At 42.8% G+C, this 24,380-nt stretch overlaps 2 protein-coding genes across 12 annotated transcripts in view; one reads left to right on the top strand and one right to left on the bottom strand.

Annotated features, from left to right (window-relative positions):
• Positions 1–1,340: 1,340 nt before the first annotated feature.
• Positions 1,341–5,191, bottom strand: csrp1b (cysteine and glycine-rich protein 1b). Its single transcript, XM_021609219.2, has 6 exons — positions 4,935–5,191; positions 3,451–3,560; positions 2,742–2,910; positions 2,334–2,463; positions 1,851–1,944; positions 1,341–1,700 (listed from the first exon to the last, which is right to left on the bottom strand). Exons 2-6 carry the CDS (start codon positions 3,557–3,559, stop codon positions 1,624–1,626), a joined length of 579 nt encoding a protein of 192 aa, XP_021464894.1. The 5' UTR covers position 3,560; positions 4,935–5,191; the 3' UTR covers positions 1,341–1,623.
• An 8,282-nt stretch (positions 5,192–13,473) lies between these two features.
• The window catches only part of LOC110527741 (neuron navigator 1), a 139,973-nt gene continuing 129,066 nt past the window's right edge, over positions 13,474–24,380 (top strand). For 5 of the 11 annotated variants that reach the window (XM_036983235.1, XM_036983234.1, XM_036983232.1 and 2 more), the window contains exon 1: positions 13,476–13,770. The gene's annotated coding sequence lies outside the window, so the exon portion shown is untranslated. Of the gene's footprint in view, positions 13,771–24,380 lie in introns of all 11 variants that reach the window. The other 6 variants (XM_036983230.1, XM_036983231.1, XM_036983236.1 and 3 more) reach the window with 4 other exon arrangements.

The following is a 24,380-nucleotide window of genomic DNA, read 5'->3' as shown; positions in this document are numbered from 1 at the left end:
ATTTATCTGTATACACCAGAGGCTGGTGGGAGGAGCTATAGGAGGATGGGCTCATTGTAATGGCATAAATAGAACGGAGTCAAACATGTTTGATACTGTCCTATTAATGCCATTTCAGCCATTACAATGGGCCTGTCCTTATATAGCTTTATGGTAGACAGATCTGCCACACCTCCATTTCTGTCATCTCCACCACAAACAAATGGCTGGCACATGCATTTCCTCATGCTTAAGTTAAGTCAGAATGCTTGAAGAGAGAAGTGTGTGAAAAGGGAATTAAGTTCCATGTATCTCAGGTCTGAATTCCCTTCCAATTATAATTCAAATAAAACATTAACACTTGCAATGCAACCACTGTCTGAATTGAAAAGGAATTCCACTTTTTGTATGAGTGGAATTCTATAGTGCCCCAGTTGCATTTTGCAGTGGGTAAAAAGAGTTCTAATAACTAGCCCAGACAGCTCTTCCCCCCCATCAAATGACATTGGTTGACTCATGGCCTTAAACGGTACCAATTTATTTCTCGTCACCCATACTATTTTAAATAATTTGATTGTATTAATTATGGCACATTGATACCCAGGTTTTTAAGTACACGTGTTTAAGATGAGACGTGAATCACCCAGCCTATTGGCATCTCGCAACACGTCATGCCATTTCTTGAAATATGCAGACGGATATAAAGTTTAAATTGTAATACCTCTGACAGACAACCTTCTAGCTCTGCCCATACATTTGGGACTTTAACATTTACAGAATGCGTGGCTTGAGTCAGTTTTACACTTGTCTGTAGATAAATAATTTACATTCGTTTTTTACTGGATTAAGCATACATTGTTAACTGTAATACTGTTAATTATGCTCAGATCTTCCCGCCATCTTGTGCCAACAAACTAAACTTAAATGTTGGTTCCAATAGTAATTCTCTAAGAGATTGTCAGTTACTCTCAGCAAGGTTTTGTATAGCTTACCTATCATATGCACCTCCTTTTCTGACTCCCTCTAGGTTGTTCTGATGTCTAAAAGATTTCAAAGTCGGGTTGTTTGTTGCCAGATGCGGTTGTCATGCAAGCCTAATTCCCAAACAATGATCCCATATTCTAAGTCAATGCTTCCTCTTAGTTTGTTACCTTTTAATGTGCACAGTATTTGATACAGTACATTTCATATGATAAGATCAATGCAAGTCTTCAGAATTCATAGCCTTGGACTACAATACTTTATGATTTTCTTCTTTCACTCTGCCCCTGATAAATTGCCCCATTAAGCAAACTAACCAACTGCCAAACAAAACCAGGGTGTGTCCATCTTACCGTCAATAAAAACTCACTCACTTGGTGTATATTCAAATTGCAAAAAGGAGTTTATTAGGCCAAAATGAACAAGCTGGTAAATCTTGGTTCTCTCAGTGGTTACAAAAAAATGTATCATGCAGAGTATTAACCTCATCTTAGAAAAAACATGAGCAGCTAACGGCGCTGGTAAGGTAAGCACATAAGTAAACTGTGCACAGCGTGAGCCTCTGCCAGTAGCTGGAATGAGATAGCACGATTAAACACAGGTTGACTGGGGAATCCAGGGATTTGCAGTCCAAATGTTTAGTAGTCCGAGGAGGCCTGAGCCCTACTGAGCATGTGCCAGAGCTCCTGCCCCCTGCCCGAACCCAAAGCCCTTTGGACCAAAATTCTTGGCATAACATGCTGTGGATGAAAAGGTAGTATACTTGATATAATGTATATAATACAAAGGGAGATAAATTGATAACAGATGCTACAGTATTTGCATTCTCTAGTTTATTTAAAGTCTGTTTTGCTGCATTTACAGTAGAAGTTCAGAAATAGTACACCCACCTTTACAGTAGATTTCTCCATCTTTGTCAGCCACAGTGGTTGATTCCAGCCCCTTCCCACACTTGCTACAGCGGAAGCAGCTCTTGTGCCAGGACTGGAAAAGACAGATTAGGAAAAGTGTTGTCTCAGCACTGGGCTGCACAGATACAGTATGTCAACAATAACTGGTATTTCTCCTTCACATTACACTATTTGAACACAGATAAGATATCCCTAATCATGCATTTCAGTTGACCCACTGCCACAGCAGCCGTTGACACAGTATGGCCATTAGTACTGTTAAATATATGGGCGGTTTCCCGGACATAGATTAAGCCTAGTCCTGGACAGCAAGCTCAATGGAGAATCTCCTTTAAGTGCTTTTTAGTCCAGGACTAGGCTTAAATCTGTGTCTGGGAAACCACCCCATGATGTTCAGGAAATGACCCATAATGTAGCTCTCCCCCTTCCAAATGACAGGATCAGCCCAAAACGCTGACTTACATTTCCACCTCCGAGCACCTTCTCGGCAGAATACACAGCCTTGGCGCAGCGCGGGCACACATCTGAGCTGCCAAACTTAGTGGCCAACTTTGAGGCGTTGGGGTTGTTGGTGGGGCGGTGGGCTGCCTGCCTGTTGATGAAGAAACGGACCGTCTTACTGGATATGTAATGACTAACACTATGGTTAGATTAGTTATGATTAAACTACATAGAACAGCATTCTAGTCAGTCCTCAAGGTCTGCAGGTTTTCCTTTATCCCTAATTGATTAATTAATGTAATGTTCTCCCAGGCTGTAAATCAGCCCCTTATTAGAAGGGAATGATGAATATCAGCAGTGCTGTGGAAAAAGCCCTGGTAGACCTATTGGTATGGAGAGTACATGCAACTCTTAAGATTACTTCCTTACTCTTCAGGTCTGATTCCAAGATGTGCCCCTGTGTCCATGCTCAGGGTGCCTGCTCCCCCACCAAAGCCATAGCCTTTTGGCCCATACTTCTTGCCGTAGCAGGATTTGCAGTAGATTTCATCCACATGGCAGGCCACCGTTGTGCTGTCCAGGTTCTTCTTACATGCCACTAAGAGCAGAATATTTTAGGCAGGGAGAGGCAGACATTTAGTGGCATTGAACTGATTGGTCAATGCTGTGCCATATCAGCAACACAAGCAGTTTAGAAGCTACACACCAATATTAACAGTCTTCCAATTGGAGGTCATTTTGTGTTATGTTAATCAGCAACAGGCCATGTAGTTGCAGACATTTGACTCTTTAGAGTCTGAGTCACTGCAAAGACATTATGGTATCACCAGTGTTAGTTTAACATTTGACGTTCTGACTCTGGGGGCGAGAGAGGTGCATAGTTAACTAACAAACACTCATCTGAGCCAGATCACTCTGGTACCTTTTCTCCCATACAAGGCCTGTGACAGAGCCATTTCTCCCTCTCCAAATAAGGACATGCTAGCAAGAACCGAGAACCTTTGGATTTGCCTCTTCCTCCGAGTGCCAAATACTTCACATTCCATCATGAGCTCTTAATGTCAGCTCAGAATAATTGGTACATTAGTCGTCAATGTGGTTTACGAAAGAACGGGATGACCTCACGCGGATCACTTACTGCACAGAAAGCAGGACTTGTGGAAATATTTCCCCTCGCACTGCACTTCCTCAGCGAAGTACACAGTCTTCTGGCAGCAGCCACACTTATTTCCTCCTCCCAAAGGCATTCTGCAGAATTACAGTGGAGTGTTAGTTCCTTACATAGAAATGGGAGGCATGTGGTTCCTTCTGTTGGGACACCCACTGAATGGGAGGAGTGCCTTACATATAAAAAAGCAAGTATGCTTCTACAGTTCCTGACACACATTGGATGGTAGGAGACCTACAGTAGGAGAAATGCATGAAGCTGTGTATACAATGGGAGGTTTTTCCAGACCTTGTGACTGCAACAAAAAAAAGTACAACCAGTTATGGACTATAACTAGGGTTCTGGTCATGTAATCAAGAACTTTACAAATGAGAGAATAGTATTTACACAATAGAGCCTGGGTATCCTCTGTAGGTACCATACATTTAGACTAAAGGGTATTTTAGGAATGTACTCAAAGATAAAGGAATGACCTTAGAGTTAAAACTGCTGCTGGGTTTGGCTACAGTACCTGCAGGCACTTTCACTGTTTATTCTCCTTTTCATGAAATTCAAAGTTCCTCCTGAGGCTAGGGAGGTGCCAGAACACTCATTCAGAATAGTTATTGACTTAACCCAACTTATCAAGTCTACTGTTGAATTTAAATAAATTGCTGTTTGATGCGTGTTGTACTTCAATCTCTTGTTGAAATATGTCACCAAGACAGAAGGTGCTAATCTGCAATTTGAGTAAACAGGAAAGTCTCTTCATTTTATGGTAGCCTAGTGGTTAAGAGCATTGGGCCAGTAACCGAAATGACGCTTTTTCAAATCCCAGAGTGGACGAGATGTGCCTTGAGCAAGGCACTTAACGCTAATTGTCCATGTAAGTTGCGCTGGATAAAAGAGTCTGCTAAATTCCCTAAATGTTAATGCAGTTCGACTACATGTTAACAGTCACTTTATGACCTTAGTCACTGAACAGGTCAGGCAGCTTTACACAGAATATCACTTTTGAAAAAATATAAATTTTGAGCAACACATTGCATAGGAAGCTGGTCACAAACATTACTCATTTCCGGAGTTGTGACTCCTTTCCTGCAGATGCTCAGGAAATAGAACCATGAATGTACCCAGCCAAAACATTTAGGCGATTTTTCCATCTAACAATGTGTTCTGTCAGCCATCATGATCTAAGAGCTGCGGTCATCATCATCATCATCATCACACAAGCAAGCTACTAAGCAATTAATTCCCTACTTACAACAGCTTATTTTACCCTTCTTACCCTGTAAGTGTCTGGCAGAGCAGATGTGATCTGCCCTGCACTTTTAAAGTGAAAAAGCAGAAGAATTTGTCCATTCTTGGATAGTAATAAACATTTTGAAAGTGTTCTGTGGCCTGTTACTGTATACTATGCATCATGAAAGCAGTGGCAATAGTAGCTGGTAGGTGTTGAGATGGTCCCATCTTACCTTGTGTAGTGTGTGTGGCTGAAACTCCCTGGTTGTAGAGTGATCTCTAACAGTGGAGTTCTGGAGTGGCTTCAGTCTAAAAGAACTCAGAGAAACAAACCAAGCTGGGACTTAGGGAGGAGTCTGCTTGGTACACACATAGACTGTGAAAGAGATGTAGAGCGAGGAGGACAAAAAAAAGAAAGGGCTTTAGATGGCTGAAGGAAAAGGGTTTGCGAGATGCAGAGAGAGAAAACAAATTGAGAGCCAGAGAAGCCCTGTTTATACCTGGGGCTAACATGATCTTGTCCACAGGTGTAGACAATTAAAAGACACATTGGCTGCATTCACACAGGCAGCCCAGTTCTAATATTTTTTTCACTAATTGTTCTTTTGACGAATCAGACAAGCTCTGAAAAAAATCTAATGTGTAAATATCTGATGTGATTGGTCAAAAGATGAATTAGTGGAAAAAATATCAGAATTGGGCTGCCTGTGTAAACAAAGCCATTGTGATCCGATTGAGATCTTTTTAAGGGTCATTGCACAAAATAAGTGCTTTTTGCATCCCTATGTAAACCCAGACTTAGATATTTTAAGTAGATATTGGGCACTAATATAGAATTTTAAAAGCCTCATATTAAATGAAGTGTCCTCTAATATAGACCACATGGAAAATTCAATAAATATATATTTTTTTACATGAATAAAGACTTACTAAAGTGCCAGAATTCACCATTTTGACATGTCCCTCTGGGAGTTCCTCCTGTCACAAGGGGACTTATTTATGGTTGATTTAAGATGAAATCGTCAACCCTGTTACGGTCAACCCTGTTACGGTCAACCCTGTTACGGTCAACCCTGTTACACTTAATGGGCACATATTATGGTATTTATTTTTTGGGAGATTGGAAAACATGTGCTCTTTATTTTTTTTCACCAAGTTACACTCCTCAAAAGGCACCTAATAGGTGGAACAACCCTTAAGTCATAATGATACCGGCCTCTAAAATCATTGACAGGTAGCACCATTGACTTATGGCATCAGTAATTGTCTTAAATTCATTATATTTTTTAAGAATATCTGTCAAATAATTTATATACAGGGAGGCATTAGCTAATCTGGTCACAATGTGGACACAGTGGATGGATAGGAGACACATTTTAATACAATGTGTAGATGCGACAAACCTTGATCAGATAGTGATTGGATCATATTGATCAGATCACAAATTCACATTAGTGCAAGGTGTAAATGAGGCTAGACAGAGAGGGATAGAGGGATAAAGTGAGGGAGGAAAGGGGAGGGTGGTGATGGAAAGAGGAGGTTAAAGTAATAACATACCAGCAATCCAAGATAGCCTCTGTCTGGGACTTCTGACCCAGAGATATGATATGCAAAGCAAAACATTGTATTGCATTGATTAAAGATAAAACAGCTTCTGATTGTTGGCCAGTATGATATTTGATCTGTCTGTGACATTCCCCAGTCTGTGAAGTTTGTGTCTTGGCTACAATGCCTTATAAGGTGTTTGTTATGATGATTGCAGACTGAACGTGTTTACTGAAAGGATTACTCACTTTCTCCAGGGGTGGGGCCATTAGGCAAAGCTGAAGTTAAATAGGTCTACAATTTTGGGGGATTTTGAAGCTTTGAGAGCAAAATAATTTTACCTAGCCTAGATACATTATTTTTGTTGGGACAAACTGTTATTTTGTAGCTCAATGGGACAAACATGCTGAGAGAGTGATGATACGATGTGTCGCATTCCCCTGCTCAGATGTAGCATGCATCAACAAATGGTTGTGTGCCACGTCATCAACTCTGCCGTCAGGCACCAGATTGCTTTCTAAAATCCATCCAGGAGTCTAAAATACCAACCGCTATCTAAAATACCTATCGCGCAATGAAGTCAGGGGGTACGCCAAATAAAAATGCTATTCACATTTTTAAAAATGAAATAAAATGGCCCCACCTCGCTAGAGAAAAAAAAACGTCTTCACATTTTCAAACAGTACATTTATAGTTTTTTCTCTCGCCTGAGTAGTCTTGTTTTACTGCCAAAAATAAAATTAAACCATCTAGTGTTCGGCGAAATAACAACACAATGTCAAATACAGGTAGCCGAGTAAAATAATTAACATCCAATCACATTAACCGTTACTCTCTCTCGGGAAACCTTCACTCTTGCTCAGACATTTAGAAACAAAACATGACAATTTGAAAATAAGACACAGGAGTTTTTTGATCGAGAATAAAGACGACTTTTGAGTAGTAAGACATGTATAAAAGCAACAGATACCATTAATAAGAAGGGGCTAGAGGCATCTTATATGATGAGCTACTGAGTGGCTAGGACAGACAAGGCCTGTACTATTGTGAAGGACTTAATTCTTCCTGCTGCTGTGGATATGGCTGGGACAATGCTGTGGGAAAAGGCCCAAAAAACTATACAGACAATACCTTCATCAAACAACACAGTTTCACGACACATCAATGACATGGCAGAAGATGTTTTTAAACAATTACTACTTTGCATACAAGCCAGTGAATTATATGCGTTACAGCTGGATGAGTCAACAGACATGACGGGCCTGGCACAGCTCCTGGTATATGTCCGTTACGTTTATTAGGGGTCAGTTAAGGAAGACATCCTCTTCTGCAAAACACTGGAAACCAGGACAACATGAGAGGATATTTTTAAAGTCATGACAGGGAGACATAGTGGAGTGGTAACGCACGTGCAAGAAGTTGCTCCCGACGCCACTTAGGTACACCGCAGCATCCACCGAGAGGCTCTTGCTGCCAAGGGAATGCCTGACAGCTTGAAAGATGTTTTGGACCGAACAGTGAAATTGAAATTTTTCTAAATTGAGAGACGAGCTTAAAGTTTTCTTTACTGACCATCATTTTCACTTGTCTGACCACTTACATGATAACGAGTTTCTCACATGACTGGCCTATCTAGATGATGTTTTTTCTCGTCTGAATGATCTGAGTCTAGGATTACAGGGACTCTCTGCAACTGCATTCAATGTGCGGGACAAAATTGAGGCTATGATGAAGAAGTTGGAGCTCTTCTCTGTCGGCATTAACAAGGACAACACACACGTCTTTCCATCATTGTATGATTTTTTGTGTGCAAATGAACTCAAGCTTACGGACAATGTCAAATGTGATATAACGAAGCACCTCAGTGAGCTGGGTGCTCAATTACGCAGGTACTTTCCTGAAACAGACAACAAAAACAACTGGATTCGTTATCCCTTTCATGCCCTGCCTCCAGTCCACTTACCGATATCTGAATTTTTATTTATTTGTTTATCCGTTATTTTACCAGGTAAGTTGACTGAGAACACATTATCATTTGCAGCAACAACCTGGGGAATAGTTACAGGGGAGAGGAGGGGGATGAATGAGCCATTTGTAAACTGGGGATTATTAGGTGACCGTGATGGTTTGATGGCCAGATTGGGAATTTAACCAGGACACCAGGGTTAACACCCCTACTCTTACGATAAGTGCCATGGGATCTTTAATGACCGCAGAGAGTCAGGACACCCATTTAACGTCCCATCCGAAAGACGGCACCCTACACAGGGCAGTGTCCCCAATCACTGGCCTGGGGCATTGGGATATTTTTTTTAGACCAGAGGAAATAGTGCTTACTACAGGCCCTCCAACACCACTTCCAGCAGGACCAATCCTGCTTAGCTTCAGAAGCAAGCCAGCAGTGGTATGCAGGGTGGTATGCTGCTGGCTGAATAAGAGAGCCTCATTGAAAATTGCAACAAGCAGTTCTGTGAAAATGTAACTTAATCAGAAGCCACTGCCAGATTTCTGGTTAGGGCTGTGCTCAGAGTTTCTTGACTTGGCAAATCGCGCTATTAAGACACTGATGCCATTTGCAACCACGTACCTATGTGAGAGTGGATTCTCGGCCCTCACTAGCATGAAAACTAAATACAGGCACAGACTGTGTGTGGAAAATGATTTAAGACAGACTCTCTCCAATACAACCCAACATTGCAGAGTTATTTGCATCCTTTCAAGCACACCCTTCTCATTAACCCGTGGTGAGTTATTCACAATTTTTGATGAACAAATAAGGTTTTATATGTAAGATGGCTAAATAAAGAGCAAAATGATTGATTATTATTATGTTATTATTTGTGCTCTGGCCCTGGCCCTGTATGAGCTGTTTGTCACTTCTCACTTCCCATGAGCCAGGTTGTGACAAACTCACACTCATTCTTATGTTTAATAAATGTGTGTGTGTGGCAGGCTTACAATGATGGCAAAAAAACAACATTTGAGAGTGCGCTGACCCTGGTGCTAGAGGGGGTATGCAGCTGGAGGTTGAATGTTTGAAGGGGTATGGGACTACAAAAAGTTTGGGAACCACTGCCCTAAAGCATAGTCAAACAGAGCATAATCTAGGCAAGGGCCAAATCTAATTATGTAGACACAGTACCTTGATAAAACAATCACAACCACATGTACCAGGAAAACCCTCTTTCTTTAAAAAAAATAATATTTGAAATTTTACCCCTTTACATATTTTCTTGTCTCATTGCTACAACTCCAGTATGGGCTCAGGAGAAAGTCATGCACCCTCCGATACACAACCCAACCAAGCCGCACTGCTTCTTAACACAGCAAGCATCCAACCTGGAAGCCAGCCGCACCAATGTGTCAGAGGAAACACCATGCACCTGGCAACCTTGGTTAGTGTAAACTGTGCCCAGCTTGCCACAGGAGTCGCTAGTGCGCAATGAGACAAGGATATCCCTACCGGCCAAGCCCTCCCTAATGACACTAGGCCAATTGAGGTTACGACAGAGCCTGGGCGCAAACCCAGAGTCTCTGGTGGCACAGCTGGCGCTGCAGTACAGCACCCTTAACCACTGCGCCACCCGGGAGGCCTGGAAAACCCTCTTTCAACATACCTGTGAGTAGCCTACTCGTATCAAATAATTATTTGCTAATTACATGAATGGGCCTAATTCCAAACCAAACAGTACATGGTATTTCCATTCATATCAGGTGAACCCTTTCAGAAATTACAGCACCTTTGTACAAAGTCCCCCACTTTAGGGGACCAAACGTATTGGGACAGTTTAGTATTTGATCCCAAATTCTTAGCACGCAAAGATTACACCAAGCTCGAGACTCTTGGACTTGTTGGATGCATTCGCTGCTTTGTTTGTGTTTCAGGTTATGTTGTGCCCAATTGAAAATAATGGTAAATAATGTAGTCATTTTGGAATCACTTTTATTCAAAATAAGAATAGAATGCATTTCTTAACACTTCTACATTTATGTGGATGCTACCATGATTGCGGATAGGCCTGAATGAATCCTGAATAATGATGAGTCAGAAAGTTACAGATGCAAAAATATCATACCCCCAGGACATGCAAACCTCTCACTATTACAATAACAGGGGAGGTTAGCATTTTGTGGGGTGGTCATTATTATTCACACAGAGAGAGAAAGCTACTCTGGATAGGGCAGGTACTTTTGTGTAATTCCAGTCCCTAGAGAGAAATACAAAGGACAGCGGTAACAGCAACATAATATTCAGTGCTGTCTAATTGTATAGTATAATGAAGTATAATGAAGCCTGTTCTTTGATGTTTTCTGTCCTCATATACAGAGATGAAGATGTCCCAATGGATGTCCCAAGACTGCAGTTGTTCTCAATCCTGGTCCTGGGGACCATAAGGGGTGCACATGAGCAACTCATCAAACTCATCATCAAGCTTTGATGATTTGAATCAGGTGTGTAGTGCTAAGGCAAAACAAAAAGGTGCACCCCTTCGTGTTCCCAGGACCAGGGTTGAGAACCACTGCGCCAAGAGAAAAAGGGTATATACTTGTATACCATCATATGTTAGCAAATCTTGTCACAAAAATCACATAGCCTATCAGAAGGGCCCGCAATTTTGGCAGCACAGTGTGGCAAATAAAGGCCCAAAAAGGGTCAAAGACTCCAGCCACCCTAGTCATAGACTGTTCTCTCTGCTACCGCACGGCAAGTGGTACCGGAGCGCCAAGTCTAGGTCCAAGAGGCTTCTAAACAGCTTCTACCCTAAGCCATAAAACTCCTGAACAGCTAATCAAATGGCCACCCAGACTATTTGCATTGCATCCCCCCCCCCCCCCCTTCTATGCTGCTGATACTCTCTGTTACTATCAATGCATAGCCACTTTAATAACTTGAATAACTACATGTACATATTACCTCAACTACCTCGACTAACCGGTACCCCCGCACATTGACTCTGTACCAGTACGCCCTGTTGTTATTTTACTGCTACTCTTTAATTATTATTATTATTATCGATTACTTTTTTTTTGGTTAAGGGCTTGTAAGTAAGTATTTCACTGTAAGGTCTACACCTGTTGTATTCAGCGCATGGGACAAATATAAATGAGCGAAAGGACACTGGACTCCTGTACATAGCAGGCGAGAATGGTAGCTAGCTAGCTAGGACGATGGTAGACAGTGTCCTTTGCCCCCTGCCTGTCGGGCACTGCTTTCCCACAGCACTGCTTTCCCGCAGAATATCAAAAGTGTCACACAAGCATGAAGACTGGAGGCGTTCATGCAGGAACCAATGGGAGATGGAGAAATAGAGCTCGCCATCTTGTAGTCCTAAAACGCGGAAATGAGTTACCTCTGGTACATTCAGACATCCCTATGGGAAAAATTTATGGCGAAATAATAGGGTTTTGGAATTAAGGTCTGAGGTTAACACAGGCTTCAGAGGTCTAATATGTTTTGTTCTATGAGATAATAGCAGTCATTTAACATGACTTTTATGAATTATGAAGCCTTTATGTTCTTTGTGCATTTTTTTTAATAACAAGTTCCGCAAAATTCACATTATATCATAGAACAAAACTTAAGATCTCCTAAGCCTGTGTTTACCACATATCTTTTTTGGCATTAGTGCAAAAACCCTACAAAAATGCCATACATTTTCTCCATAGGCTTTGTCCAACGAACCATTGCAGAGATTGCGCCTACAAGAAGACGCCATTACTGTTTCTCTCTATGCCCACATGTAGGAATGTCCCGAATTGTGGTCCGCAATCACACACAATTGGAGAGGCTGGTGAAGCGCGGGAATACAAACACAATAATCAACCGATATGAAAATGAAATGAGGAATTTTTAAAATCTACTTCGTAGGTATTTGCAAATGTCCATGACCTCTTAAACATCACACCCACTCAGATGATCAAACAGCAGATCAATTCCATGAAATATAGAAAGAAACAAATATTTGCTGGACAAAATAAACGTACACTATATTAGCGAACTGAAACCATGTGGCTAGCAAGCTAACAATAGCTTAGCTAACAATTAGGTCAGAGGTTACAAACATACATCCCACAAGGGGGTCAAATCCGTCCTTCGGTTGGTTTGAGTCAAAATACTTTAAATGATTCAAACCAAATCAAAACTGCACAAATGATAATACAGTAGACCTACATTCATACCGTTTCTTGACGGTGTCCAACTCACTAATAATCACCGAAATGACAGCTAGACAGCATTGAAAATTCCCAAAACGATGGATAGAGGACTATTTTTTGCATATGTTGACAGCGAGGAAATAGAACACATTTTTAGTGCGGCTCTCCGGACATCGTTGAAAACAGCATGCGGTCCCTGGGGCAAAATGAATTTGACACCCCTGAACTAGGTTGAAAAAATACAACCTTACAACAGGAAATGGGGTTGGAAATGAATGGTAAGGGGCTGAGAAAACACCAGTGAGCTAATGAAATAAAATAAATACACATTAAACTATTCAGAACCGGGAGAATTTGCAATGCTACTTTCTTACCAACAGACTGTGCTCTAATCACATAAATTGCTACAGTATGGACCATGGACCATGCCTACAGTACATACAGACTCAAATTATTGGCCACTTTAAAAACTAATTGTGACTAATACAATTTGATTTGATGATTATCTATGATTTATTGTCTCTCAATAGCCAGCCTCCTCCTTCTTGAATCTTGTACTTTAGGTTGCAGTTCTTACAAAAAACACATAAAGCTTTGCACATACATCACTGTATCCAATAACCATAATATACACTATAATCAATGGCAATGACACATGACTATGTGCTAAGTAGCCATGTCTCATTCTAACGCCCCTTGTATTTCTGCTTAGTCATACCTATACTGTTTATGGATCTCACTCAGTACTTCCCGTAAGGTAAACCAAGATACTATACTGATAATTTTCCTACTATCGAAGAGGCTGAGAAAAGGTGAAACTGGTGGGGAGTAGAGGCAGGCTTATACAAGGAAGTGGGAACATCAGGCTGTAGAGAGTCCCTGAGTGGTGCTTGGTCTGTCTGCCTCCTCCAGCCTCCTCACTCTCATAGGAAGAGACATGCTATACTGAAGAAGCCTATAAATAGCTAGGACCCTGGACCAACACTAGCCCACTGTCTGTTTGTCCTGTGGACATCCGCTCCGGCTTGTAGTGTGTAGGCTACTTGTGATTGTGTGTGTGTGTGTGTGCATGTGGGGTGGGGGGTAGGTTTGAGCTTTGTGTGTGTGTGTGTGTGAGAGAGGAAGCCAGTGGAAAAGGAACTTCATACTCTTAGGTCCATTGTTACATTGTGAAGAGGAAGAGTTGTGATTACTCATTGGATTATTTTTGATTAAAAAAAACAAACATGTTTAAACCTTTATGTATCCAGGAAAACCCTATTGAGGACAGATGAGAGAGACCTGAGTGGGAGTGCCGATCTGCTCAAGTCCAGTCTAATTACATGGAGCCCAGAAGATCTTGACTGGTAACCAGGAGTCTTCTTTCTGGTGAGTGTCTCCCTCTGGCATTATTTTGTAAAGCAGCTTTGCCAAGATAACCTCTCATGTACGGAAGGCAGAGCTAGCTTAGAGCTCAGGGAGGTTAGCTTCAAGACAATGTGCTTGGCACTGGATTGCAGTGACCATGATTGTTTTTTCAATGTAGTTTTGATTTGATATTTGCTTCATTGTAGCGATTGACGTTAGTTGAACAAGGTGTTAGTTGGACAAGTTTTGGTATGGGTTATTTGCCATCTTAGGTGGTTTCAAAATTGTATAGAGACTATTTAAATGATCTGTAGTTTATTAATGCATGCAGTCCAAAGATAGCTATTACTGTCATGTGTTAATAATCTAATAATAATCTAACATGGAATTAAATATGCATTCCACTCTCATAGATATTTTAACATCTTAAACTCAAAACATTAAGAGCATTGATATAGGCCTATCTGCCATTATTTTATGATCACTGATAATGACTCCAGTGCAGGATGTGATGATCATGTGCATGCGGGCTGTTTAGTCAGAAGGTTATAGTCTTCCTCTGTTAGGACATCTCGGCAATCAGCTGACCCTTCCTCCTAACACATACCGTACTTTTAAACAAGACGGCTTTTGTTCCCTCGGGAACATATGGTCTGCTTCAACTAAGGTTTCAATTCTGCATGTCCAAAGTTGTCTTTCAATGTTAGGTGTTTAAAATAACAAATGAACGTGTTCTTTAAAAAAAAAAAATGTATGACTTAACTACGTGCTCACATAGGCTATTTGTAATGATAATGTCATGAAGAGATAATTGGTCTAAATAAGGAAATCCATTTTAGGATACATTTCCATCAATGCATGCAATTGTCCTCAATCTGCGAAGCCAATAATAACACTGTTAGATTCATTTCTGTGGGGAAATTAGATCATTTAGTTGATTTCAGAAGCGGTCGTTGACAGACTTGTATAGTGCTGCATGGAGGACCCTCTCTCATTCAATAGTCGGGTTAGCTGACAACGTCACTTAAACGATGCGAATCATTCAGTGGGGCAGAAGGTTGTGTGTTGTTGTGATTCTAGATGGCCAGATAGCTAGCAACAATGACAAGAACCTGCCATGTGGAGAATCATAGGTGGCTCGTCTCAGCTAGTTTTATCTTATTCTTGATACAATGTCTTGTTTTAAGATGTTTTGGCTGATGTCACGTCTATGCTAATATGGCAAATAGCTAGCTAACCAACAACTGTAACGATGTATTTGAGGGACATCAAGAGCTCATTGTTTAAATGTGTTTATTTTTTATTTCACCTTTATTTAACCAGGTAAGCCAGTTGAGAACAAGTTCTCATTTACAACTACGACCTGGCCAAGATAAAGCAAAGCAGTGCGACTAAAAACAACAACAGAGTTACACATAAACAGATGTACAGTCAATACAGAAAAGAAAAGAAAATACATCTGTGGTTACATCACCCTGTGAACAGAATCTTGGGAGAGGTGAGTGCAGACAGGGTGCTGTAACCCCAGATAAAGCAGGGATAAAAGTTGACGAATCCCAGGAAATGTTGCAGCTGCACCCTGGACGTAGGCTGGGGCCAATCCACCACCACTTTGCATTTCCGGGATCCATCTGTACACTCCCTGCAGCGATGCTGTAACCCAGAAAGGGGATGGTGGAATTCGATGGAATTCGATGGAATTCACACTTCTCTGCTTTTACAAAAAGCTGGTTCTCCAGGAGGTGTTGGAGAACCTGCCAGACATGGAGCACGTATTCCTGGGCAGAGCGGGAGTTGATGAGGATGTCATCAAGGTAGACGAAGACGAACCGGTTCAACATGTCGCGGAGAACATCATTAACCAGAGCTTGGAACACAGTAGGGGCGTTGGTAAGGCCAAATGGCATGACCACTGGCCATGTTGAAGGCAGTCTTCCACTCGTCCCCTTCCCGAATCCGCACCAGCTGGTAGGCATTCCATAGGTCCAGCTTGGAGAACACGGTGGCCCCCTGGAGCGGCTCGAAGGTTGAGGAGATGAGGGGTAGCGGGTAGCGGATCTTCACCGTGATGTCATTGAGACCCCAGTAGTCTATGCACGGGCGCAGGGTTTTGTCCTTCCTCTCCACAAAGAAGAACCCTGTGCCGGTGGGGAGGCAGAAGGACAGATGAACTCTACAGCTAGGGAGTCCTCAAATGTAGGTCTCCATAGTCTTGGCGTCCGTACCCAACAGAGAGTACAGTTGTCCCCGGGGCGGAGTGGTGCCTGGGAGAATGACAATCCTGCAGTCATATGGTCGGTGCGGCGAAAGTGAAGTGGCCTGGGCCTGACTGAACACCTCCCAGAGGTCACGGTAATGGCAGAGACGTCCGGGGCAACTTCCAAGCACCCAGGAAGACGTCCCGGGGCAGGCTGCACTGACTTCAGGCAATGGACATGGCAGAACAGGCTCCAGCCCATGATGGCACCAGCAGACAATGAGAGGATTGTGTCGCTGGAGCCGGGAGAATCCCAATACCACAGGAACTCGAGGAGACTTCATGAGTAGAAATTGGATCGTCTCGCTGTGGTTCCCTGAAACACGTAGGTTGATGGGGGTGGTATTGTGGGTCACCCGGCCTAAAGAGCACCCGTACAGCGCTCTAACGTCCATGGGAATGGAGAGGGGCTGAGTGGGGATGTCCAGCTTGGTAGCCAGGATAGCGTCCATAAAGCTCTCATCGGCCCCAGAGTCAATGAGTACCCAGAGAGTTTTTGACTGATTCCACCCCAGCAAAATAGCATGAAAAGGGATGCGAGCAAGGGGAGAGGAAAAGTTCTCTGTATGGCCCACCAGAGTACTCGCTCCTATCGGTGAGCCTGATCATTAAGTGGACAGGTCGAGACGAAATGACCAGTAGTCCTGCAATACAGGCAACTATTAGTGTGAAACCTGTATAGCCATTCACCTGGAGACAGCCTGGAAAAAGGTGAATTGGCAGTCTCCGGAGACTCTCGAGGGAACTCGGGTAGCCTTGGGTTCTCTTGGCAATGGAGCCGTCAGGGACTTCCGGGATGCCTCGGAGGAGAGGTGGAACCCTTGGACGGATGAGTGAAATCGAATCTCCTCTCCTTCCTTCATTCCCGTAGTCGCCCATTGATCCGAACGGTCAAGGTGATGAGCAAGTCGAGTTACATTGTTAGTTTCAGGGCTGCAAGCTCATCCTTTACTTCCTCCAATACTCCGTGCAGGAACATGTCGAACAGCACTTCCGGGTTCCAGGCACTCTCAGCTGCTAATGCGTGGAAATCCACTGCATAGTCTGCCACACTGCGGTAGTCTTGCAGAAGCTGGCCCTCCCGGACATCAGCGCCCGACAGGTGCCAGACTCTCCATCGAAGCTTTCTGAGGGAGGTAAGCTGGGTTCCCTGGAAACCGGGGTGACTGGGGAGGCAGCGCTGCTAACAACCCGGTTACTGAGGGGCTGGGAGGTTACCCTCATGGTAGGCTGCCTAACAGACAACCCACAGAATTGCTGCAGCAATGTGTTCAACACTTGGTCATGGCGTTCGGCCAAACCGTCCATAAGAACACAAAGAAACTCCTCGTACCTTCCGATGGTGGCTCCTTGGGAGGAGATGGCATTGCGGAGCTGGTCCGAGTCTGCTGGGTCAGTCATGGCCAGTTCGTACTATCATGTTTCAGGGAAGTCCCAGATGCAGACAGTATTAAGGTAACAAAAGTTTATTACTAGTACAGGGACAGGCAAAAGGACAGGCAGAGGTCAGTAAACCAGATAGGTTGCAAAACGTCCAGAACGGCAGTCAGGCTCAGGTCCAGGGCAGGCTGGGGAAGATTGGCGACACCTGAAGGGGGATGGAGACAAGCACAAAGACAGGTGAAACAGATCAGATCAGAGACTAAATATAGTTGACATGTTCTCAAAAGTCTAAGCCAACCCTGTCTGTTTTGCTGCATAGCTGCTTACACGTGGGTTTCGTTGCTAAGCAATCAACCCGTCTATTGTCCAGCAACTCTATTGCGTCATAGCTCAACTTTGTGTAGTCAGCGGGTTATTCATTAGTGCATACGTAGCAAAACATTTACAAAGGAAAAGGTTTCACAATAAAAACAACCGTTTCTAATTGGACACATTTAGGTAGTCTCTCCCAGTTTCGACCCATTTCCTTCCGTTTAGTTCCTACTGAATACACCTCAGCCGAATAGAGCAGTGGTTCCCAAACTTTTTGTAGTCTCATACCCCTCTAGCACCAGGGTCAGCGCACTCTCAAATGTTGTTTTTTTGCCATCATTGTAAGCCTGCCACTCACACACTATACGATACATTTATTAAACATAAGAATGAGTTTTTGTCACAACCCGGCTCATGGAAAGTGATAAAGAGCTCTTATAGGACCAGGGCACAAATACTAATATAATAATAATACATTTTGCTCTTTATTTAGCCATCTTAAATATAAAACCTTATTTGTTCATCAAAAAGTGTGAATAAATTACCACAGGTTAAGGAGAAGGGTGTGCTTGAAAGGAAGCACATAACTCTGCAATGTTGGATTGTATTGGAGAGAGTCTGTCTTAAATCATTTTCCACACACAGTCTGTGCCTGTATCTAGTTTTCATGCTAGTGAGGGCTGAGAATCCACTCTCACATAGGTATGTGGTTGCAAATGGCATCAGTGTCTTAACAGCGCGATTTGCCAAGGCAAGAAACTCTGAGCACAACACTTTCCAGAAATCTGGCAGTGGCTTCTGATTAAGTTACATTTTCAAAGAACTGCTTGTTGCAATTTTCAATGAGGCTCTCTGGTTTAGATATTGGTAAGTGGAGGCAGGGCATGAAAGGGATAACGAATCAAGTTGTTTTTGTTGTCTGTTTCGGGAAAGTACCTGCGTAATTGCGCACGCAGCTTGCTCAGGTGCTTCGCTATATCACATTTGACATTGTCCATAAGCTTGAGTTCATTTGCACACACAAAATCATACAATGACGGAAAGGCCTATGTGTTGTCCTTGTTAATGCAGACAGAAAAGAGCTCCAACTTTTCTGAAGAAAAATGTGTCAATACTTTGATAACCAGCGCACTTCTGTATGTTGTAAAAGCGTTACATGGTCGCTGCCCATATCATTGCATAATGCAGAAAATACACGAGAGTACACCACGAGATATACCACTCCACTATGTCTTCCTGTCAATCCTCTCATGTTGTTCTGGTTTCCAGAAGAGGATGTATTCCTTAATTGACCCCCCCATAAACGTAACGGACATATACCAGGAGCTGTGCCAGGCCTGCCACGTCTGTTGACTCATCCAACTGTATAGAATTCACTGGCTTGTATGCAAAGTAGTAATTGTTTAAAACAATCTCCTGCCACTGATGCATTGTGTAACAGTGTTGTTTGATGAAGGCATTGTCTGTATAGTTTTTTTGGGGCCTTTTCTCCCCAGCATTGTCCCAGCCATATCAACAGCAGCAGGAACAATTAAGTCCTTCACAATCGTATGGGGCTTGCCTGTCCTAGCCACTCGGTAGCTCACCATATAAGACACTTCTAGCCCCCTTTTATTAATGGTATATTTTCCTTTGTACACGTCTTGTACCCGAAAATCATCTTTATTCTCTCTCTAAAAACTCCCGTGGCTTATTTTTCAAGTGATCATGTTTCGTTTCTAAATATCTGCTCAAGAGTGAAGGTTTCCCGTGAGAGAGTAACGGTTAATGTGATTGGATGTTAATTATCTGACGAGGCTACCGGCATTTGGGCTCCCAAGTGACGCAGCCGTCTAGGCACTGCATCTCTGTGCATGAGGCGTCACTGCAGTCCCTGGTTCGAATCCAGGCTGCATCACGGCTGGCTTTGATTGGGAGTCCCATAGGGCGGCGCACAAGTTGGCCGGGGGTAGGCCGTCATTGTAAATAATAATTTGTTCTGAACTGACTTGCCTAGTTATGTTGTTATTTTGCTGAACACTAGAGGGTTTCATTTTATTTTTTGGCAGTGAAACGCACACCTCAGTTTGGGAATACCTGGAATAGAGGATATGATGATGGCTGTTTTTGCTGCAGTGTGGTGTGGCGGGTGTGGAGAGAAGCAGTTTCACTCTCAGACCAGCAGAGGGCCCCTTCTGCTCTGTGAGAGGACAAAAGCTGCCTTTTGAACATCACCGCCTCTTGAGACACACCCTCTTTCTCTCTCTCGAAGGTTAAAAGGACTAGAAATCCATTGGTTAAGGGGGGCCTTTGTCAATCCAGATAAGATGACAGGACTCTTACTTTGATATAGACACAAGGCATACAAGGCATACAGCATGACATAATAGGAGTTAGCGTCAAAGTATGACACAGTCTTTTACTTTTAACCTTGCTGTGGAAGACAGTAATGACACTACTTCCAGTATATTGAGACCATTGTCTTTCATTTCTTACAAGGTGACTGTTTGAGTTAGTTGTTTTGAATACTAAAGGTCGTTTTACGGCTAGTGTCAGCAGGTGAAGGTGTGACAGTGATAGAACACCTTTCTGTGTCTCAGCTCAGTAGGTGCTTTTGATGAGTGTCATTTATTCTGAGTTTGGTAGCCTACCAAGTCGGTTTCCTTCCTGTGCTGTGCCTGTAAACCCAAGTCGATTTGATCAAGGCAACTCGTTAGCCGTACAAGATTGGAGGTGTGAATGTGCCTGCCTGTGTGTGTGTGTGTGTGTGTGTGTGTGTGTGTTAGTGTGCGTTGGGGTGTGCGTGTGTGCGTGGATGCTTGTTCATATACATGGGTGAAATACAGTAGGTTGGCTATCATGTAAAAGCAAGAAGAGTCGTGGCTATACTTTCTCACTTGTCCTCCATTTTGATGTTGAAGCATTGTCTCCCAGCGTGAGTACTCCCCCTTATAGCTTTGACTCTAATCACTGCTCTTGTCCTGACTCACTTCTCCTCCAAAGCAGAAGAGGAAGAGGAGCCCAGTAATTACCGCAGCATCTCTAACGCTGTCATTTATCCTCCTTCGAAGTTAGTCAACCCACAAAGCAGTCGATTTTTATGTAGACAATGCTTGTTCTCTCTGATAAAGATTTGGCCTTTAGCCATTTAACTATCTGGCCCACTTTCTGATCACCTTCGCCACAATACTGTATGTCTGTTCTGTGATTGCTCACAATGCCACCTATGATACTGAGTTAAGTATATGCTAACCATAACATCCTACTTTTTGTGTGTGACAAAACCTGTTCTGTAATGTGTTTTTTTTCCCACCCATGATTCAGTATTTTTCCATGATTCCGTGATCCACTCTTAAACATTCCCCTCTAAGACACCATGTGGCATGTAGATCCCCCCTCCCTCCAGTGCTGAATATGACATGGTGTGGTACAGTACGCCTTTGTTGGCACTATATCACTGCCTCTGAAAATGACTCCTTGCGCTGACGCCTCATAGTCACCCCATTTGGCCCAAATTCAAAGTGAGGGCCGTGATGATGAGTGTGTGCCTGGCGGGCAGCAAAATACAAACATACAGGGACAATGAGAATCAGCCCTGCCTCCGTTCTCTCCGCTCTGCCGGCTCTTTCAGTGACTCCGGACTCACAGAGGAGTAAGTGCCTCTGTGGCTGACAGGGCTTTCAGTCACAGGTGAAAATGGACACAGACCACATCTAAGAGCATCTTTCCCTAGCAGGTAAAACTTTGCATTCCTTTGCTGTAGGCTAATGTACTGTGTATTAGAGAGTAGATTGTTAAAAGCTGGACCGGGGCCAGCGGGTCCATTTGCAGAGAGTAGGGAAGCTTTGCTGCAGAGTGTACTGTAGGTACAAACTGCAGCAGGGAAATTGTCGGGACGGAGCATTGTTTACGCAGGCAGAAGACGGACATCCTCGTAGATCCAGACATTGGACAGAGAGCAAAACGAATACGTTCCTGACTGCTGTACCACTGGGTGGAGGTGACTGCAGTGTTTTCAGATGACCCGTATTGGAGTAACGGGGTCGTTAGTGAGGACACACTGGATTGAAGTGCAGTGTTAGATCATTAGAGGCTGGTGCGTCCATTAGCTGTTGGGATAATGAAGAGAGAGGCATTGGTGAGGCACACCTGAAGAGTGTCTCTCACGTCAGTGTGTTGTCAGCTGTCTGCACCTCTAAGGGTCACAGCTACCCTGCACCTGACTGACAGATTAGTTCAGAACCAATATTTCAGGTGCTAAAGTGGAGGTAAGTTTAAGGTGTTGTTTTGTCTGATATTTCTGATATTACTGCATAAGGTCTTCTCTGAGTTTGTGAGGCTTTGAAAAGCAGCGGATGTTGCTATTATGTAGAGCTTAGCAAAATACCACTGCCTAGGAGGCATGGACATGACACAACATCCTAAACCTAGACCTAAAGTATGTGTCAATATAGGCTTGAGCGATATTACCATAGCATATTCAATCAACGATAATTGACAGCCATCTTCGATGGGGACGACATCGTGATGTGACAGACGATGGTTTAGCCTATTTGAACTTGACTGGCACCCTGCAGTAAAGAAAGGAGTCTCTCTCTCTCTCTCGGACTTCAGGCTAAACCTATCATTTAAAAAATAAAAAAACAGACACTCCTTAACTATCTTGTGTTTAGTTGTTTTTAAAAAGACAGCCTATATTCCCTTCTCTCTCCATTTGATATGCTATGTGAATGTGAAGGCTATGGCTCATCGTTTTATGCATGGCTTTCTCCCGATCAAAAACCATGAATGTAACGGAGTTCCATCTCAAAAAGTTATTTGAATAACCTAAAAATGTACGGTAGCCAGGGGATTAATAACGAGAGAGAACAAACAATATCAGTAGCCTATAGAAAAATAGAAGTTGAATACATTTTAAGCTTATTAAGAAAGAAATTATCCATGCGGGTAATGGTTAATAAGCTATCCTCATTCCTCAAGGCTGGCCTAAAATAACAGCTTAAAAAAACGAGTTCAAGCTATGAACAATAGCTTTGAAGGCTGAAACGTCAATCTTTTAAACTTGCATAATAAAAACAGTCGTTTTTAATGGTGAGCGAGCGTTGCGCCTTTTCTTTTCCAATGATGCTTACAGATTTTTAGGTTGCACCTTGACTCACGTTGGTTCAGCGCCCTATACTTCTTTCCAGTAGCTTATTTCTCAAATATTCTAGCCTAGAAAGGTGTTGTCCTGAAGTTGTGGCTTTCAAAAATAACAAGAATGAAAGGTTATAATCCATGTCTAGGCAAAGACTACTCTCAAGCACAGCTTTATTATAGATAGAACAATAACATTATTATTTTTCTATTATTTTAGGAGGCAATTATTATCCAGGGAAGACGGTAGACTGCTTTTATCCAGCCCATGATATCACTATGGTTCCTCATCAGTCACTGCTCCATCGCAGGCAGGCAGGCAGGCAGGCAGGCAGGCAGGCAGGCAGGCAGGCAGGCAGGCAGGCAGGCAGGCAGGCAGACAGACAGACAGACTGTCTGACAAAAATTGAAAAATGTGGGTTGGCCAATAGGGGGCGATATCATCATACCAGTGTGCCCAGTGAGTCAGCTCTATTTGGCCTGACTAGGAAAATGTATAACTTTCAATTTTAGTATCAACTTTAAAATGCTTCCCTCCCTGTGAGACCTGTTATGAATACAGCATGATGAATTAGGCCATGAAGAAAAAAAGAGGGAGGATGCAAACTGCTGATAGTAAGCAGAATAGAGCTATGATTCCACATGTATTTTAGAACTCAGGAGAACACATATTATTTCAATTTGGACATGAAGAATGGGGAGGAGGATTAAGCCAAATCTACTCCATTACAGAAATGATGCTCTGTTCTCTTTCAGCCCTGGATTCACTTTAGGGTTCTGTTGTAAGTCATTATGTGTATGAAATCTTTCTTGGACTACAGACTTGAGGACTAATCTAAAATACACACACACACACACACGCACACACACACACACGCACGCACGCATGCATGCATGCACGCACGCAGACAGCATCTTTCGCACTCTCATACAGACCTCAGACAATGCCTGGGGTCACCAGTGGGTTGTCATATGGCCATCATGAGTTCAGCTGTAGACAGACAAAGAGCTGAGGACATGGCCGAGCAGAACTAATTCCCCTGGAGAAAGTCTGATTCCATTTTAGGTGCCTGTTGTTGCGCTGGCTACAGGGAGTCTTAAGGGTAGCCTTGGAATATACACATGTGTTGTTGTTTGGTTAATATCTTGTTATTAGACAAGCAACATTGGCCACAGATTTTCATGCTAAAATAAAACAATATGCACATTTTCCCAGTAGATGTGTGTTTCCATAAATGTACTTAAAGGCTCTGCGTGATGACTTAGTGCACATTAAAATAACTTTTGCAGTTAAAAACATGGACCCCATAAAAACGCAACAAGTTAAATGGGTTTTCATCATGTTTTCAAATCTGTTGATTGTTTTGTCACAACAAATGTTGCATTATCTAACGAATGAGCACACTCTGGTTTTGGCACGAGTGCTTTAGACAACAGCTCGCAGATAAAGTGTAAGTAGGCCACCTACATGATGAGATTGTTATAGATAAGAGAGAGATTATTTATATTTGTCAAACTGCGGCAAAGCATCGATCATCATGTCAGCATCGATCATCATGTCGAT

This window comes from Oncorhynchus mykiss, chromosome 7 (genome assembly GCF_013265735.2).
Source record: "Oncorhynchus mykiss isolate Arlee chromosome 7, USDA_OmykA_1.1, whole genome shotgun sequence".
NCBI classification, from domain to species: Eukaryota; Metazoa; Chordata; class Actinopteri; order Salmoniformes; family Salmonidae; genus Oncorhynchus; species Oncorhynchus mykiss.
Note: the sequence above shows the minus strand (reverse complement) of the source record. Positions and strands in the feature narration are given on the sequence as shown.